The sequence below is a fragment of the Topomyia yanbarensis genome, chromosome 2 (genome assembly GCF_030247195.1).
Source record: "Topomyia yanbarensis strain Yona2022 chromosome 2, ASM3024719v1, whole genome shotgun sequence".
NCBI lineage: Eukaryota > Metazoa > Arthropoda > Insecta > Diptera > Culicidae > Topomyia > Topomyia yanbarensis.
Window position 1 is genome coordinate 149,102,415 of NC_080671.1, and position 18,937 is coordinate 149,121,351.

Genomic DNA, 18,937 nt, shown 5'->3' on the forward strand with positions numbered 1-18,937 from the left:
GCACTCAGTGTTCTAGCGCCACTGCCGGAAAGTGCTGATTAGACGAAGTCGAAACGCAAATTCCATAACTAATTTAGTTATATGTTTTGTGCTCTACACACGCAAAGATGGTTTTGTATAATTTTCTCCTTAGCTTGAGCTTGGGCTTGTGCGACCACCCCTGACCTAAATACATCTATTGGATTTACACCACAATTGTACGTCCAATACTGTCATACGGATGCCTTGTGTGGTGGCAGAGGGGAGAGGTGGTGACAGTCCAGTCAAAGCTAAACCATCTGCAAAGAATGGCGCTCATGGCGTTGACTGGTGCTTTCACCACGACTCCGACTGCTGCTCTTGAGGCACTTCTAAATATCAAACCATTACACATACACTTAAAACAAGAAGCACTATCATGTGCATACAGACTGCAGGTTACTGGGCTTTGGAACAGTAATCATGTTGATCTTGCTACCAGTCATACACGATTGTGGTCACAAATGGTTACATGGGGTGAAGATATTCTTGCTCCCAGCGATATTACACTCACTTGTAGTTTTCCTTACAGGACATTTCATGTGAAGATTCCCTCTCGAGAGGAGTGGTTGTCTGGCTTTATGGAAAGACAACAACAAACGCAAGTGGTTTGTTACACTGACGGTTCTCTGATGGAGGGACGTGCTGGTGCTGGTGTCTACTGTCGTGAAATGAGATTGGAACAATCTCACTCACTAGGTAGATGCTGTACTGTATTCCAAGCAGAAATCTTTGCGATTATGTGCGGGGTGCAATCGGCCCTTCAACTGAGTTTGTCCGGCAGAGTTATAAACTTCTGCTCCGATAGTCAGGCTGCAATCAAGGCTCTTAGCTCAGACAAATCCCGGTCCAAGCTAGTGATCGCGTGCCGAACCCAAATCGAAGAACTAAGCATTGTCAACACTATCTACCTTGTCTGGGTGCCCGGACATTGCGGTATTACTGGAAATGAATGGGCTGACGAATTGGCCAGGGCAGGCTCAGCGATTGACTTCGTTGGTCCTGAGCCCGCGCTGCCAATTTCGACAAGTTGGATAAGGGAAAAAATACGGTCCTGGGCTTCGTCCGAGCACCGAAATTATTGGAGAAATCTACAAACGTGTCGCCAAACAAAGGCGTTTCTAGAACAACCATGCCCAGTGGTTTCGAAAAATCTCTTACATTTTTCGAAGCTCCACTGCGGCATGCTGACCAGGGCTTTAACCGGCCACTGCAAACTCAATTATCACATGGCAACTATTCAGCGCGCTGACTCTTTTTCATGTGATCTTTGTGAATCCGACTACGGAGCCTCATATCATCTGATATGCAACTGTCCAGCGGTAGCGCAATTGCGATTTTGAGTCTTCAGCCGTCCTTATATAAACGAAACCATGTTTGGTCGACTGAAACTCAGAGACATACTAAAGTTTCTTATCCAATGTGGTAAAGAGCTTCAGGCTTATTCGCAGGCAAGTTGAACTACTTGTGAGTTTAACTTACCTGTTGTTTATTTTTGTTTTGTGTTGTTATTTTTCCCACCCTTCCAATTCTACTTCCCCACACCTCCTTGTCCTTTCCTTCCGCTCAGGAAATGATGAAAACACACGGCAAGGCACAAATCCCCGACTATGTCCGGGGAACGTGCCATTTGAGCCAATATATTCTGATTCCTGAACCTACCGGAAGTCGCGCATATGGCTCACTGAACGAGCAGCCGCTGATGCTCTAAGACGATTTCGCTAGCTTTTCAGAGCAGCGTGCACTCAGTGTTCTAGCGCCACTGCCGGAAAGTGCTGATTAGACGAAGTCGAAACGCAAATTCCATAACTAATTTAGTTATATGTTTTGTGCTCTACACACGCAAAGATGGTTTTGTATAATTTTCTCCTTAGCTTGAGCTTGGGCTTGTGCGACCACCCCTGACTACTACTCCGTTATCGATCTGGACTAGCTGAAGTTGCACAGGGAATACGTAGATAATTATGCTTGAGAGTAGCAAAACATCTTTCAATGTGCAACTCCTGGTAATCCCAAAGTGTTTATTGAACAATACCGGCGCCGGGCAGGCCTGAACGTAGATCGCGGAAGGAAAGGGAATGAATGTTAGTCCGATACTTGCTTTTACTAGATGACGAATAAAGTACTGCGCACTCCACAATTCAAAATGAAATGAAAATGTCAATATTTCTAAAACAAAAATTTTCGGCAAAATCCAAAAATGCGTGTCTATTAAATTTGTTTAAACAAGCGGGAAAAAATATTCATCGCGTTTGAAGATATCGATATTTTTTCCTGAAATCCTTGCGATTTGTAAAATAATGACCCATAAGTAATGTGACATATCTAATTTAGATTACCCCAAAATGGCGTTTGTCATAAGATAGCACAACAACGACGAGTTGTTATCGGAAAAATGATTGAAAATTGACCAAAATTTGGCCAAACGAATCGGAGTTTTACAACGTAGTCACGGTAGACATTTATCTCCAATTATTTAAAAACACTAAATTGTGACCATATGCTACCAAAAATAAATGAGCAACAATAGTTGACAACGATTTTTTGAGCATTTTATTTCAATTTTAAAAAAGAGGTAACCCCTTGATTATGACAATTTAAATTATTTGTGCACATCTAAATGATTGACAACTTGGGGAAATGCTACCAACTGAAGAAATTTCCAGTGAAAACAGATGGGAATACATCCCAAAGTCAGCAAAACGTTAGGAGGCCAACTTCAGTTCGTTGGCAGCTGAAGAAAAATTATAATGCATGTCTCAGAAATCTTCTACTTCTTCCGTTCACTTTCTGAAAGCTGATTGCTAACATTTTTAGCTAACCAGCAGAGGTGCCGGTGATTGTCGATTTGCGCTGGAAAGACTGATGGCAAAATTCCCTTATGTTCGTCGGCGGTCCAAAGCAGCGGGTGTGTGGCGAAAGTAATTAACTTTATTATTGCCTTCCCGTCTTTGTGCTAAATGTACGGGATTACTTATTGCTTCGGGCGTTTTCGTAGTTATGCAACAGGGGATACATTAGTCGATGTTATGGTGTAAAATAAAAATGTAAAAATATGTATCAAATTGGTGCAAAATACTTTATCTGTACCTACCTAATGGAGTAATTGTTCTTTTCTCATTAACGTCCATAGCATTTATGACTATGCTCACCTGTTGATTTTAACAATGACATCTTCCTTAAACCCCCTTACCTAGTGCTTCCGAGAAATTTACTACCCATTTAAAAGTGATTTGACTAATACTGAAGTCTGTCGCATTCTTCAACAAGATTATTATAGGGTAGACGAGCCCTTATTCATCTCATTAGTCAGTATGTCACACTATTTCGTTGATAACTCGACTTAGAGTGACTGGATTGCGGTTAAATAGGTGTCATCATCTTTGCTACGTTCCTAAGAAGCAGAACAGTTAAAATTTTTGCCTGGAAAATGTGAAATGCTCGTGTTTGAGCGAAGTGAAAAGTCGAGTACAACGTACCCTTATTCATCCTACCATTTGAGCTAATACGTTGAATAGAGATAGCAGATACTGTTCTAACTAATGTGTTCAAATGGGTGAGATGAATAGAGGAGCTAAGATGAATTACGGAGCAGTTACCCTAATTGTCAAAAGTAGCCACCCATACTGCCTATGATCGCAATCAATCCCATAACAATAGGAAAACCCACAGAAAAGGGGGTAAATATGCGATCATGGGCAATATAAATATGTAAAAGAGATCCCCTTGGTGCAAATATTGATCGGATTGAGCGCTTTCTTGAATTTTATCAATGCCAATGTAATCAACGACACATTTTATGCGCAACAATGATCTAGATTTTCGTATTTCAAAAGCTTTGACACCATGTATTTTTGACCACGGATGTAACCACAGTGCACAGTCTTACACAGTCTTATGGAAACTCGAGATTTCTCCTTTCGTTTTCCGTTTATCGCTATATTGTATCCCAAAACGACGTTAAATATCCAATTTTAAAACCCACTCTTCAAACTCGTTTCAAAAACTAAGATAAATAATAAATAAGGTAAAGTCAAATTTCGTTTTTTTGTAGTTTTTGTACCCAAAAACCGAACAATATACTCACAAAGTATAACAAATCAGTATTTTATAAGTTTAGAGTAAAAATCTTTTCAATTTAAAATGATTCGATGGACTATTCTGGTTTAATAAGCGATCTACGAAAAAAGTTTCGAGTGATCAAAGTCACCCCGATGATCAAAGTCACCCCGGTTTACGGTATACTCTAATACGTCATTTATGAATGAGCGAGATTGTTCAAACAGAACTCTTATTTGTTGACACTAAAGGCGATTACTCATTGGCAGTACCTACGACCACAGGTAGATAATGCAATTGCAACCGTCACTGCTTTCCTTTGTATGGCCAAGTATTGAGCCTTGCTGTAGGCCGTCGGTGTTGTTATCAGCAGGTATACTATTTCATTCCATTGCATGGTAGAACACACTCTACTCACTTTTGCTATCTTATCCGATCCTAATGATACACACATTCGCATATTTTGAAGATAAGGTAGAATTCAGTATGCTTCGGCGAATTCTCTATCGATGGACAAAAATAACCATTTGAAAATTAGCACTTGCTGAAGAAACACTTGTTTAGCATATAAGCGAAATGTGATTTTGGTGTAGACAAACGTTCGATAAATTAAATTAAACGACTACTCTTTGATAATGAAAGACATGTTTTCGAAAATCGTAGTGATTAGTGTAATTTTAGGTAGTTATATGTTAGTTATACAAGGAAGTGTCATAACGAATCGCGATGGACATGTTGAGGTGTGTCCAAAAATGTGCACCTGTGATATGGTCGAAGGACTTAAACGTGCTGATTGCAGGTATGATTCTAGCAACAAATACAGTCTACTTCCAAACAATTCAGCAAGTTACTCTAGTGTCGCTTCAATCCACAAATGTTATAACTCGGATTTCCTGTCGAAACTATAGTTCTTATCAATATCTATCAATTTACAAATCAAACGATGCAACTTTTTATTTTCAGCCACGAGAATCTTATCAACACATACACCGATGTTCCAACTAGTGTGGAAATTTTGGATTTAAGTATCAACAAGATATCGTCTGTGGAGGATGACAGTTTGATGGTATACGGTCTATAATATGGATATAAATGACATACTCATAAAACTAGCGTTTATATTTTTCGCAGAATTACAACAACTTGGTGAAATTGTTCCTATCGGATAACTCGATTCAAACACTTTCATTGCACGCCTTTTCCGGCCTGCAAAATCTAGAAGTTCTTGATCTTTCACATAACCGTCTGGAGAAGCTGCATGAAGATCTGTTCGAAAACAACGATAAACTGATCGATCTCAACTTATCGAACAACAATTTCATCTATCTGGAAAATCGACCTCTTTTGAGAAGCTCATCAATCATGGTAATTTCATTTATTTCATTTAATTCTATATTATTTCAATGCACATACAAATTGATGTAGTAGTAAAGTTCCAATACTACTAAACTACTCGGACTTTAACGAATACAATCAAACTTTTCTGCCTCACGCCCAAGGTGATCGATTAAGTAACGATTTGTAATGATTAAAGATGCGGTAGCTCACGCCTAGCTAAGTGGTTCCTTATATGAAACACTGGTTGAGTGCTGAGGAATTCCATGAGAAACCGGCCGACCGCAAAATATGACCATCGTCGATTCGAACGAAACTTTGCAGGTGTGTTCGCTGTATGAATCTCCATGATATTCTCTGGCAATTGGAATATTTTGATACAAGAGTAATTTTTCAAAAGGGCGTAAACGTTTCTACGTGTATGAATTTCAAATTTTTTTGTTCGATTACTGTATTTTATACAGCAAAACTATCTGAGAACAAGTTACAGGGAATGAATACTTCTGTCCGAAAAAAATATACACTGAAAAAAATATTGTGTCATTTTTCAAAAAAACAAAAATTTATGATAAAAATTTAAATTGCGAAAAAACCCATTTTTTTAAATTTTTCATATTTTGTTACCAAAAACCTAAAGAGAAAAGAAACATTTTGAATGTGATTGCCTGATGGAGAAAAAATCGGTAAAAAAGTTTTTCTAACAATAACTTCGTACATGTTTTTAAATTTCATACTAATTGACATACAAAATTGTAATTTTATTACAGAATATAATTCTAAGCACCATTTAAAATCAAAATGCATTTAACAACAATCTTCCAAAATGCGATAGTTTTCGAGATATTTGAAATTTTGCAACTTCAAAAACAATTAATTCGTGTAATTATGCTCTTTTTAAAAGTTATTCGCGTTACCCCATCAAAAAATGTCAAAAATTTAATGTTTATCGTTTTAAAGACGTAAAAGCAACTTTTTTAGTGTATTTGGATCCTGGAGAAGCTTTCAATAAAAAAGTTTTCCTAACAACAACTTTTGACATTTTTTTATAATTTTTATTATTTGCAGTCAAAAATACAATTTTCTTTTTGAATATGATTCTAAACACCATTTTAAATCCAAATGCTCTTAACAAAAATTTTCTAAAATGTAGTAGTTCTCGAGATATTTTAACTTTTGTATTAACAACACAATTATTTTGTTTTATTACGACCTTTTCATAAGTTAGTCGCATTTCTCCATCAACATTAATAGGTTTTTCAAAAGGCCCGTAAACTTTCGTGCAACTTTCTCTTTGACATCAAGGCGATATTGTAAACCATTTGAAAGTTACATGAAAGCAACCAAAATATATTTCAACCATAGGGTCTGTTTAAACTATATAGCTGAATCATATGTTGGTTGTTTTCATGTAACTTTAAAATGTTTCACATGAATTCACAATGAATAACTTTTAAAAAGAGCATAATTACATGATATAATTGTTTTTGAAGGAGCAAAATTTCAAATATCTCGAAAACTATCGCATTTTGGAAGATTTTTGTTAAATGCATTTTGATTTTAAATGGTGCTTAGAATTATATTCTGTAATAGAATTACAATTTTGTATGTCTATTAGTATGAAATTTAAAAACATGTACGAAGTTATTGTTAGGAAAACTTTTTTATCGATTTTTTCTCCATCATGCAATCACATTCAAAATGTTTCTTTTTTCTTTAGGTTTTTGGTAACAAAATTAAAAAAATTAAAAAAAAAATGGGTTTTTTCGCAATTTAAATTTTTATCATAAATTTTTGTTTTTTTGAAAAATGACACAACATTTTTTTCAGTGTATATTTTTTTCGGACAGAAGTATTCATTCCCTGTAACTTGTTCTCAGATAGTTTTGCTGTATAAAATACAGTAATCGAACAAAAAAATTTTGGTTTTCGTACACGTAGAAACGTTTACGCCCTTTTGAAAAGTTGCTCTTGAGTCAAAATAATCTTATTACCTGTGGAAAATATTTAGTCTTGCATGACGGTGAAACGTGTAAAGTTTCATTGGAATCTAAGATGGTCGGTCACGATTTTAAAGATTTTCGGACGGATCTTCGTGGAATTCCTTTGCTTCAATGTTTCCAATAGTATTCTTAATCCGATTCTCATAGGTAACACATGTCGGTTGAAGGCACAACTAGATTCAACGATAGGATTGAATAAAAAAGTTGTGTTTATTGATAACTATGTCTTCCATGTATAATGAAATTTCGAATTTGACATAGCAGGACTGAGTCTCGCCGCGGTTTGGGGGTCGGAACCCAGCACGGAACATGTTCCAACTTGTTTGCTAAATCTTAAATCAGTTTCGATTTTGAATTAGTTTCAAAGTCAAAATTATTTCAAGCCAACATTTTCACTGATTTTCATTGAATGGGATTATCACGATTGCACAATTTTCATTTCAAACTCCAAATTACAAATTTCAGACCTCAAACCTCAAATGTTACTAGAGATAAGATCGATTCAATCATATTTCATAATTGTCTAAGAAAACTTCATACTTGTTTATAGCATACCCGCATAAATGAAAACAATAAGTGGATAATTTGTATTATTGTTTTTCCACAATTTGTCATATTGTGATTCGACAATAAACACACCATACAGCAAATTGTTTCTGTCATTTGGGGTATTGTTTTCAGTTCGATAACCATTTGTGGAATATGGCGTTACGTTATGTTACAATAAAAAACGACGATCTTTTCGAACATTTTTTCATGGAATGTACAATATACACGCACATTACCACAAATAGTCGCTTAGTTTCGAGTTCCTACTTCTTATCGTATAGTTCAAATATACATCGAAGACCCGTTTTTATCAGCCCCTTTGGTGTAACTTTGCTTGACAAAATGGAGGCAATGACAAAACACTTTGCTTGACAAAATGGGGGCAATGACAAAATGGGGGTAATGATAAAAACGGGTTTTGACTGTAGTTCTCTAGCGAAGTACTATACAAATAAAAACGTACAAATCTATGGTAGGATTTTGACAAACAATATTGGAAATAGTTATAGTGTGTTTTTGTTATTATACTGACCATGTTAACCATAGATGCAACAATAACACTTATTGTGAAAACAAAATGATCAATTTTGTAGAAGCGTGCAGAAACTACTTTATCGACGCTGTTAAAAGGATAGACTAAAGTGAAAAACCTTACAATGTTGGTATTTTGCGCATAGTTTATCACATTTTTAACGCACGCAATATAGTTTCAACCGATATTTAAAATTCGATTACCTGCCATCTGGAAAGTGTCGAGTTGATTGTTGACATCAGTGGTACTGCCGCTTTATCCAATTGAGCTATTTCCGCTATAGAGCAAAGAACACAATTTTCATTATATTATCTTCTGAGCTCATCCCCATCCTCATCTTGAGCTGGGCAAATCAGAATTAGCTAGCACCGATAATTTTTAGTTGTGTAATGATTAACCATGACCATAGGAGAATATGAACATACCATATCGCATATGATTGAAACTACCATGAAGAAAGCATCAAGTAGTACATGTTTATATAATAATACAGACTGTATTACACATACACATTCACTAGTTTATTGTTACATTATTTAACAACCATCTAATATAGCCTGAACAATAAACATGTGTTATGGGATATAGTAACCATTACAGGTGTTGCTTTTGCAATGTCCATACAATATGAACATAGATTTTATACAGACAGTATAACAATAGTTCTACAATATCCCCAATAGTAACGACGAATTGAATGGTATATAGTGGTATATAGGGAAACAATATCCAGTACTGTAACCATAAGTGACATTGTATATGTTGATGACCATGTTAATGGTTCGAATGTTAAACAAACAATATCTGATATGGTATCGCTAGTGAACAAAACAGTAAATAGACGTAATGTGGCATTGTTGAAATATATTATAAAGTACTAAGACTTCCTCTTTTATAAATATTTAGAACATAAACTTTATTTTTTCTGTTGCTAACATTTACAAAAGTTTTGCCGAAATATTTTTGCAGATTGAGTGAATTACATATTACCAGGGATTGTACTATTATCTGATATTGTATACACACCTAGAAAAAATCGTGTAAATTTACGTCTCCTAACCATAACATATACGAGCATCAAAAATGACTTACTTTAACGTTTCATTTTAATTTTACATGACCTTGAATTTCGCAAATCAAGTAATTTTACGCCACATATGGCGTTTGTTCTAAATGGCAGTGCGTGTAATTTTATGTCATTGCGCATGTAAAGTATATGTTTCATGTAAAATTAAACCGAGTGCGGTTATATTTCGTCATTTCGTGAATTACGGTTTACTAAATTATGTCATGCTTGCAATTACGTCAACGATAAAATTCATATTTTTTTGGTGTGTACTTATGCAAAAGGCAGCAATAAAAATAATAAATTGATGTTCTGCAATGACGTAGATCAAGCCTGCTAACATCTATACAAACCAAATTCGACGCAGCATCTTGTCCCACCCAATCGATTGGGATCACTTTGAAACGTCAAAATGACATCACATGTTCAATATTCTAATATACAAGGTATTAATTCTATGCCAATAACTTCAGTCACCCTCGTGTGTAAACCAACTTAACTAACAACGTAGTTTAAATTTATAATACAGCGATGACCCGTTTCTATGGTCTCATTAGGGGAGACTGAGGAGACTTGATCCCCGGGGAGACTTGATCCCATCATTGTAACTCGAAGGCGGATCAAAATACATTAATCGAATATACTAGAAAGTTTCGCAGTTTTATCTAAACATAAGTTTCTTTAACACAAAAAATTAAATTGGACATGTGTTACCGAATTTTTACCGATTCAAAGAAAAAAATCTCGGAAGAACTGAAGAAGATTTATTTTATAAATTTTCAAACTTTTATACAATTGATAAAGTCACCCACTACATACTATATTTTTGCATACAGAATTGCAGGAGAATGTCAATTATATGAATACGTTATGATTAAGCTGATCTTTTTTGTTCAACTATACTTGTACTAAAGTTTGCTGAAATAGATGCTATGGGTTCACTTGATCCCTTCAAATTTGTGGAGATTTGATCCCCTTCGCCATGCTTCATACACACCACTGAAAATAATCAAATTCACACCAGAACACATGAAGTCATTGTTGCCATAAAATAACAAAACATACTGTCAAAAATGAACGCTTCATCGTACAGAAACTTAACTGTAATTGTTTACTACAGTATACGTAGAAACCATGCATCCCACATTTGACGTTTCTCAACCATAATAACGACACTGCACAGAGATTTGGGGAATTCATAAAAAAAATCTTGTGGGAGATGTGTAATATGTAGTAACAAAAATAGTAATATGTAATCACAACAATTTAATCAATACCACAATACATTTATAACATTGAATGGGGTTAGGTACCTATTTTTGTCCTATTAGGGAGGGTACCACATTATTTCATTATTAATTTTATTATTTCAGCTTCTTTGCTTTGTTATTATGAGCCATTTTTTATTTCGATTATAGAGGTTAAAGCCTTAAGGTCATTCGCCTCTTATTAAGAGCCGATATAATAGCAAAATTGTCTTGAGAATAGTGAAAACCTTCTGTTTGAGCGCAGCAAAAACTCTAATCGAGTACCCCAATTATCGCAACACCATTTGAGCCAATGCGTTGAGCAAAGATGGCAGACGCTGCTCTAACCAAAGGCTTCAGATGGGTAGGATGATAATAGAAAAAGGGTAAAAATAGGCTTATTAGCTTATTACATGCTCTTTTAAACAAAAAGTTTTCAAAAAATAATCAAGTGTCCCCAAATTAGGGATCGAGTCTCCACTAATCAAAGAATTTTCCAGTTTTTTGTTGTTTTCCAAAAATGCTCATAGCTCATGTCCAGTTTAATATTTCCATGTAATTTTTTATGATTATCAGTCAACCCTAGAAACAATATAAAACTACAAAAAATACATAGTTTTTGTATCATTCCACGGAGTAGGATTGAAAAATAAAAAAGGGGATCAAGTCTCCTCAGTCTCCCCTACCTAGTTGACCCCATTCTGCTCTACCTAAAAAACTATTAATTTTTTGCTCCCCACTAATCATTTCTATCGTATTTCTATCCGCAGTACCTCCACATGAGTGATTGCAAAATACCACAACTGTACGAGAGTTTGTTCCTCTACCTACCAAGCCTTCGAACGATGGACCTGTCAAATAATCTAATGATCACGCTCTCCAAGGAACCCTTCATACATCTCAAGAAACTCCGCAGCATCGATCTGCACGAAAATCGATGGCAATGCGATAGCTCTTCAGTTCGTAGTACGATCAGCTGGATGAAGAAACGGGTAGCCTCTATTCAGATCGAAAATTGCTGTAAGATTACTATCAACTATGAAATAAATGATCAATAATTTACTAAAGTATCATACATATACATATACAATTTCAGTTATCAACCCTTACAAGTCGAAGTCAAAATTTGAGAAAATGGAACTAGATCCCGGTTATAGCGAAAACAAAAATAATCGCGAAGAAATTGTGATCGAAAAGGTTTGGGGAGACGCAACTACTACTAATTATTGGACTTCGTTGAAGGAGAAGACATGCGCGTACAATGAGGCGATGGATCCAAACAATCGCAAGACATGCGAGAATTTCATTGAGTGTCAAAAGCGCTTCAGTGAGTTATATCACGCTTACACGGAAGCAAAGACAGAAAATAAATCCGATAGGTCAAACAACACTATTTACAACAACAGACTAGCTACTACATTGCTACTCTGTGGAGTATTTATTGGTGCTTTGTTCGGATCGTTCGCCACCTACTCGTTGATTTATTTAGCACAAAAGTGTCGTAGATCCAGAGATAATGCTACGAGTCCAAAAACCAAAACTCTACAAGAACTTAGAAGAGAGTTCAGAAAGAGAAACATATTTGAACGTAGGTCACTATTTAGAATTTTAGTACAGTTCTTAGTCTTGATAGTTATTCTCTTATTCCACAGATTCTCGACTGAATGATTCCCCATCGGATAACTTTAACGGTAGAAACCTATCACAACGAGAGCAATCACAAATCTACAGAAATCACGAAAACACCCGTCAGTTTCTAGTGAACCTATTTTCAAAAAGGCAACCTCGCTTTGTTCGCAACAATTCCCAAATCGCTAACCTACAGAACCGTTATGTACCTCCGATCCGTATACGTAGTGAGCACTATCCTGCTAGTGCATCTCCCGCCGCACCGACAAGTTCCAGTTTTATTTGGGAATCGGCGCGCCAAAACCTGGAAAACCAGGAACGGGAACGAATGCTGGACAGTTGCGAAGATAGCAGGCAGTCTTCAGCACTGTCTGTATGGAACAATTATTACGGCATCGATGAGCCCAGGGAACCTGATCCATCTACTGCAATCTATGAGGTGGTTCCAGTAGGGAATACAGTGGCGTCAGTAAGCGGTGCTGTAGTTGCACGAGAAACACCACCGCCACCATATGCGGATTGCAAAAAACATTCGAATTAATATACTGCACATACTTTAAATATACTTGTACAAATAGAATTTATTACTGACTGAAATAGTAGGTAGGTATGGCTAAGCTGAATAAAACAACCCACTTAAAATGAACTACTTTTTGAAATAATTTCTGTCTTATCTCATCCTTGATTCAATTTATGAACATTCCGGTACACTTCAGAGGAATTTTAATGGTATAAGTATACATCTTAGTCCGGTCTGACTTAACACCGACCATATAGTAGAATCATTTTTTTCGATTGGCATTGTAAGGTTTTTCCACTAATTGGGTTCTTGTTTATTTGCCCGGCGGCGAAAAAAACAAAAAAATATTCAATATACCAACTCCTCGTTACGTTCTGCGACCTTTGCTGGATGCTTCTGGTGGCCGGAATGTTCTCGCGATTTCTTGCCGCTTCCGACCGGTAGGGATCCCAATGGCCGCTGTTACCAGCAGTTTTCGTTGGCTGCTACGGCAACAGTTCTTGGCTTTTAGCTAAGGAGGTAAGCGAAGCTCCTTTGTTGGAACCTCCCTAGCGACGTTGGAGATAAATCACCGGATCGTTTACTCTCCGCAAGCGATCCCGGAAGTCACCGCAATACACTTCCCAGGGAGAACCTATGTCAGCCAAGCTTCATTCTCGAGCAGGCAATCAACTGAGGAGGAACTTGGCTCATTCGACTGATCATCCACAGTGAGAACGGTTGGTGTTCGGTTCCTTGGGTTTTAGCCGGGAACGCGAGAACGCTTCTTTACGGTTAGCTGTCCCACTTCGACGAACCAGCATCACACACACACACGAGTACCCAAACCACAGGTCGGCATTTTCACCGTCGCATACGTATACTTTATAGCACTGGTTATTGTAACGGGAAACTGTCCCGGAAAAAACAACTAGGGTAACCAATCAATTTTGGACCCCTACAGGAAGTGAAATTACGTGAACTTCAAAAAATATTTGCTTGCCTATGTTTTTAATGCAATACATGCACAAGTCGGCTCCAAAATTACTGTTCTTGAAAGAAAACTGTCAATGGATGTTTTATACATTGACATAAACTCGAAAATGACTTTTCTTCACAGTATGAATTTTTCACATTTCGGACCCTTCCACACTAATTTGGACAGTGTTCCAAGCATATTTTGGACACACTGAATGTGACTGAATATATTTTGGAAACAGTGAAGTTTTTTCTACTAAACTGATCTACTGACTCGTTCTCTTTGCAGTATATTTAATGCATGAAAGAAGAACATAAGCAAATCAGTGACTGCCAATCAAAAATGGTACATTAATCTTTATATAGAAGGCTGACTGCATGAAGTATTTTTTTAGTTCTATCATTTTGAGAAATAGAAAAACTTTTGGTACAATTAGGTTACTGCAGACTTAACAAAGCAGCATTAAATGTTATGCAATAGAGTTAACAATAATATATTTCGTGGATGTGGATGATGTGGATGATAAATCAAGGTTCAAAGTTCGTCAGGAATCTTCTTGTACTAAATATTAATTTTTAATTCTTTTGTTTACGAGGTGGTTTCTTGTTATTCTTTCTAAGCTCAGTTTTTCTTTGTTTCTCTTCCTTTACTTTTCTTTTTTCTTCAGTTTTCGCCTTGTGGTATTCAACTGTTCGGCGCAATGTTAAAACAGCAGGACTACGTCGCTTGAATCGTGATGTTCCTGTTCGTGTGTGTTTCAGGCGATTCTAGGAATTCAGCAAACACACTCTTATTATAATTTTTTAGCTGTGATATGTCTCTTAAATTTGTTAACATATAGCTCGTCGAATTCAACAAATTCGAATTACAAATGTTCTTCAACATGGATTTCAGAAGTCTTCTCTTTGGTCGTATTATGGTCTTTAATGAAATGTTCCTCAATCGTTTGATTTTCGACATGCATTGGTTTGAACATTTTTGAATAATTTGACCAAAAAGAGCAGGCGACCTACTGTTACGAAATTTTTCACTTTTTTATTATTCTAACTCGATAAACAAATAGCTGTCAAGAAAGAAAATCGAGGGGTGTCCAAAATAAGTTGATATCAATTTTTTAAGACATATTGTGGACACCATCTATTTAAGATTTTTTAGATAAAACATTACGAAGAAACCTTTTCAAACACGTAACATGCATAATACCAAATCACACAAACTAATTAAATCGATAAAAAATATTATAATTGTACATTTAAATCCAATTTGAAAATGTACAATTTCCACCGGTTCATCTTGGCTATCGTTGAAAAATGGAACGTTTTCGGTGATATTTTTGAAAACTGTGGATTCTGTTTAATTTTAAACAATTAGAGATGAACTAATGATATTTTTTTTTCGAGAGTTGTCCTACTGGAGCTGTAGAGCTAGGTTCTCGGAAGGGCTCCCCGTCAGAATCACATACTACAATTTGCAGACGAGACAGGCAATGTCGCCCAATAAAACACTGCATTAGGCCAATTGTGGCGGGCCGTGATTCTGAATGTGATATTCATTGTACGGTTCAGGTATGTGCGGACGTAGGGACTCGCGATCGCATGTATCATCGCGAAGGGTTCGAGCATTTGTACGTTAATGTGTTCGATCGCGTGTGCGTTTGTATGTCGCGTGTGCTAGCGTGTATGTAACCTCGCGTATATAAAATCTATTTTATAACCGTGTGCATTTCGCATATTCGCGTGTGTTCTTTGGATAATCGTGCGCGGACCGTGAATCTAATACTTTATATTTGGTGTACGGCTCAGATGCTAAATGAAAGTGAGATCTTCCATATCACGAGTTCCCGGCGATGTCGCCGTAGAGCGTGTGGTCTAGTGGATATGAGCTTTATTTTTTTGATTGGTCCAACTGAATGTATGGACCTAAATTACTAGAATGAAGGCTAAAGATTTCCGGACGTGACCGATTCATGATCGCGCGCGTTTGCGGATTCGCGTTCGTAACTTCGTAAGTACTAAAACGTTCACATAATTACCGGAGTGTTATCAAGTTTGCGCGATAGCGGGCATAGGTGTGCGTAGATGATCGCGAAGGGCTTAAGCGTTCGTATGTTGACGTGTTTGTCGCGTGTGCTCGCGTGTATGTGACTTCGCGTGTATAAATTCGATTTTGAAACCCTGCGGCCATTCATATATTCGCGGACCGTCATTCTGATATTTAGTTTGGTGTACGGATCACATTCTGACAGGGAGTGAGTTATCCCATATCACTAGAGTTCCCGGTCATGTCACCATGGAACGTTTTGTCTAGTGGATATGGGAGCAATTTTTTTTTAATTCTTCAATTTTATTTATTTTTTTTTTAAATTAACAACTTCCGGACGATTCCGATTCATGATGGCGCGAACGCGGGAGTTTGTAGATTAACGCTTGAGATCGCGTTGGTAAGTTTATGAGCGCTGAGACGTTAACCTTATCACCGGGGTATAATCATGTTTGCGAGTTGGTGGGCGTAGGTTGTTTAGAAAATCGCGAGGGGTTCTAACGTTTGTACGCTAACGTGATTTTCTAACATATTTGCGTGTGTTGTGTGTTCCTGAATGGTCGCGCGAACCGTGAGTCTGATATTAAATTTTCGGTGCGCGGCCAGAATTCTGGCAGGATCCCTTATATCGATAAGCTTCCCGGTTATGTCGCCATGAGACGTGCCGCCGAATAGGTATGAGCGTATTTGCCCAATTGGTCCAGTTGAAGGCATGGACCCAGGCTTCTGGGATCAAGGGTAGACCTCCGGACGTGACCGATTCGTAATCGCGCGCGAGGGCATTTTTGTAGGTTCCCGCTTGAGACCGCGTTTGAGAATGTGTGAGTGTTAAGATGTTGGCTATCACCATCTTTGCTGACCCAGCTGAAGGCGAGAGTAGAATGGCAGTATAGGATTCGAAAAGAAGAGATAAAAGACAATATATGAGAGACGCAATAGATAAAACAGGTACAAGATACAGCTAAAGTTATGATCATAACATGAAAGACATACATTAGTACTTCAAACACTACTAATACTTGAATACCCAACCACCACACATAGCACATCCTTTCTCAATTATCTATTTGTTACTAGTTGATTGTTGTTTACGAGCGGGTGAATAGAAGAAAGATAAAGAACAGAAAAAAGGCTCCTATCAGCCCTCCCGGCCTCCTCGATACACCACTATCGAGGCGTATTGTAATCAACATCTTGAAGCGGGCTTCTTATATAAATAAAATCTTGCGTCATAATGATTGGTGGATTATTGACATAAGAACTAATTAACCTCTAGTAGTAGCACTTGGTGCAAATAGAAACCAAAAAGAGCAAAGGGTCCTTATATTTAGATAATTCTATTTAGTCTATTGTGGCCTGATGATGTTTACAATACCGTCAATCCTCCTGCGAGAGGGATAAAGAAACAGATATTAATAGATAATAGAATAGATAAGATAATAGATAACACAGAAATAGATATTACATGCATCTAAACTACTTTTAGGTGTTTGGTGATGTGGTTCACGTGGATTGGATTTCTTAAAAAAACTACGTGTTTCAGTTTATTAAGTTGATCTAGTTGAGCATTAACTAGTGGCTGAACAGTATGTTTAAGAGAAGGCTCCATCCATAAGAGATTGTCATCTCTGTTTCTGAAAACAGCGAATCCGATTCGTTATAAACGAGTATTACTCGCCATCTTCACGAGCCAGAGCGACAGAGCGATTTAAGAGATAAAAACACCCACCTTCAGTCTGATCATCTCTTATAGATGACAGTCCATCGATCCGAATCGAATGACTCGATCACTATGCTCAAGATCAAATGAGTCCCCGAACAACCGAACCAGCATGTTCCCCCATTTGAAAGTAGAAACATTCATATCAGCCGCCCGCCAAAACACTCGATCGAATGATTATTAGTCATGAGATTCAGAGGTCAATGAACCAGCACTCGCTCGGATCTCCCACTCTTATCGACCAAGCAAGAGTACGCGCCCATTAGGCTCATCACCCAAGCCCAGGGAATTAGAGATGAACTAATGATATTGAAACTTAATAGACAACCCTAGGAATGTAATTGCTGCATCAACCCAAACAAATGCAGAGAAACTTGGCAGTGTAGGAGGCAAATACATTAACAGAGTCCAAAATATGTAGGGGTCCAAATTAGGTTGGTTACCCTAATTGGGGCGTCTGGTCGATGCAGTGGTCCATCACTATCTGTCTCTTTGTACGATATAAACAAAAAATCGAATCCGCACTACTGCTGGTAGCTGTCACCGGGTTGCATGATCATTGCATCTATTTTAACAGTAATTGGAGAAATGGAGCCTATTTAACCCTGTGCTATCTATACACTAATATTCAACAAAATTAATATAACCCATTTGAACAAATTACAACGTTCATGTATACAAAATTAAACAAAATTTACATAAAAAATTAACAAGCATACTGAACAGTGATGAGATCCCGACCAGCAGAAAAACCCGTGCATACTATTTTCTGGTATCATACCAAAACTTGACATTGATTATTACAGTGGCGTAGCCAGGAGGGGGGGGGGGGTTTGGGGGTTAACCCCTCCCCCCCAAACCAAAATTAATTGGATTGAAAAAAATTAATTGACACTGACGAATTTAATTTAATATTCCACAAAATATTTTTGGAAAAATATTCTCTGATCACTACATTGAGAACCGTGTTTAAAGCGTCATGAGAACTTTTGGAAAATTGTGGGAAAGGGATCTTATAACTTATCTTTTAGCCTAAATCCCATAGTTGTCAAATTACTTCAATGCGATGACGTTTTCTAGTATTCTTAACTACCTTATTGACCACCATGTGCCAAAATGAACCATTAGTACCGATGAACACCCTCCCTGGCAATCAACCGTCCTTAGACGTTTAAAATCTGCCAAACGAGCTGCATTTAAAAAATTCTCGAAGCATAAGACACTTGCATTACGAAATCACTACTTTCAACTCGACCACGAAAAG

General features: G+C 37.1%; 1 protein-coding gene across 1 annotated transcript; it reads left to right on the forward strand.

The window, feature by feature from the left end:
- Positions 1-4,623: 4,623 nt before the first annotated feature.
- On the forward strand, positions 4,624-13,077 carry LOC131678321 (uncharacterized). Its single transcript, XM_058958383.1, has 6 exons — positions 4,624-4,876; positions 5,041-5,143; positions 5,209-5,442; positions 11,577-11,826; positions 11,903-12,394; positions 12,459-13,077. Exons 1-6 carry the CDS (start codon positions 4,713-4,715, stop codon positions 12,974-12,976), a joined length of 1,761 nt encoding a protein of 586 aa, XP_058814366.1. The 5' UTR covers positions 4,624-4,712; the 3' UTR covers positions 12,977-13,077.
- Positions 13,078-18,937: the final 5,860 nt, after the last annotated feature.

Coding starts and splice junctions, on each gene's coding strand:
- LOC131678321 (XM_058958383.1), top strand. CDS start 4,713: ATGAAAGACATGTTTTCGAAAATCGTAGTGATTAGTGTAATTTTAGGT. Junction 5,144..5,208: donor TGGAGGATGACAGTTTGATG/GTATACGGTCTA, acceptor TATTTTTCGCAG/AATTACAACAACTTGGTGAA. Junction 5,443..11,576: donor TGAGAAGCTCATCAATCATG/GTAATTTCATTT, acceptor TTCTATCCGCAG/TACCTCCACATGAGTGATTG.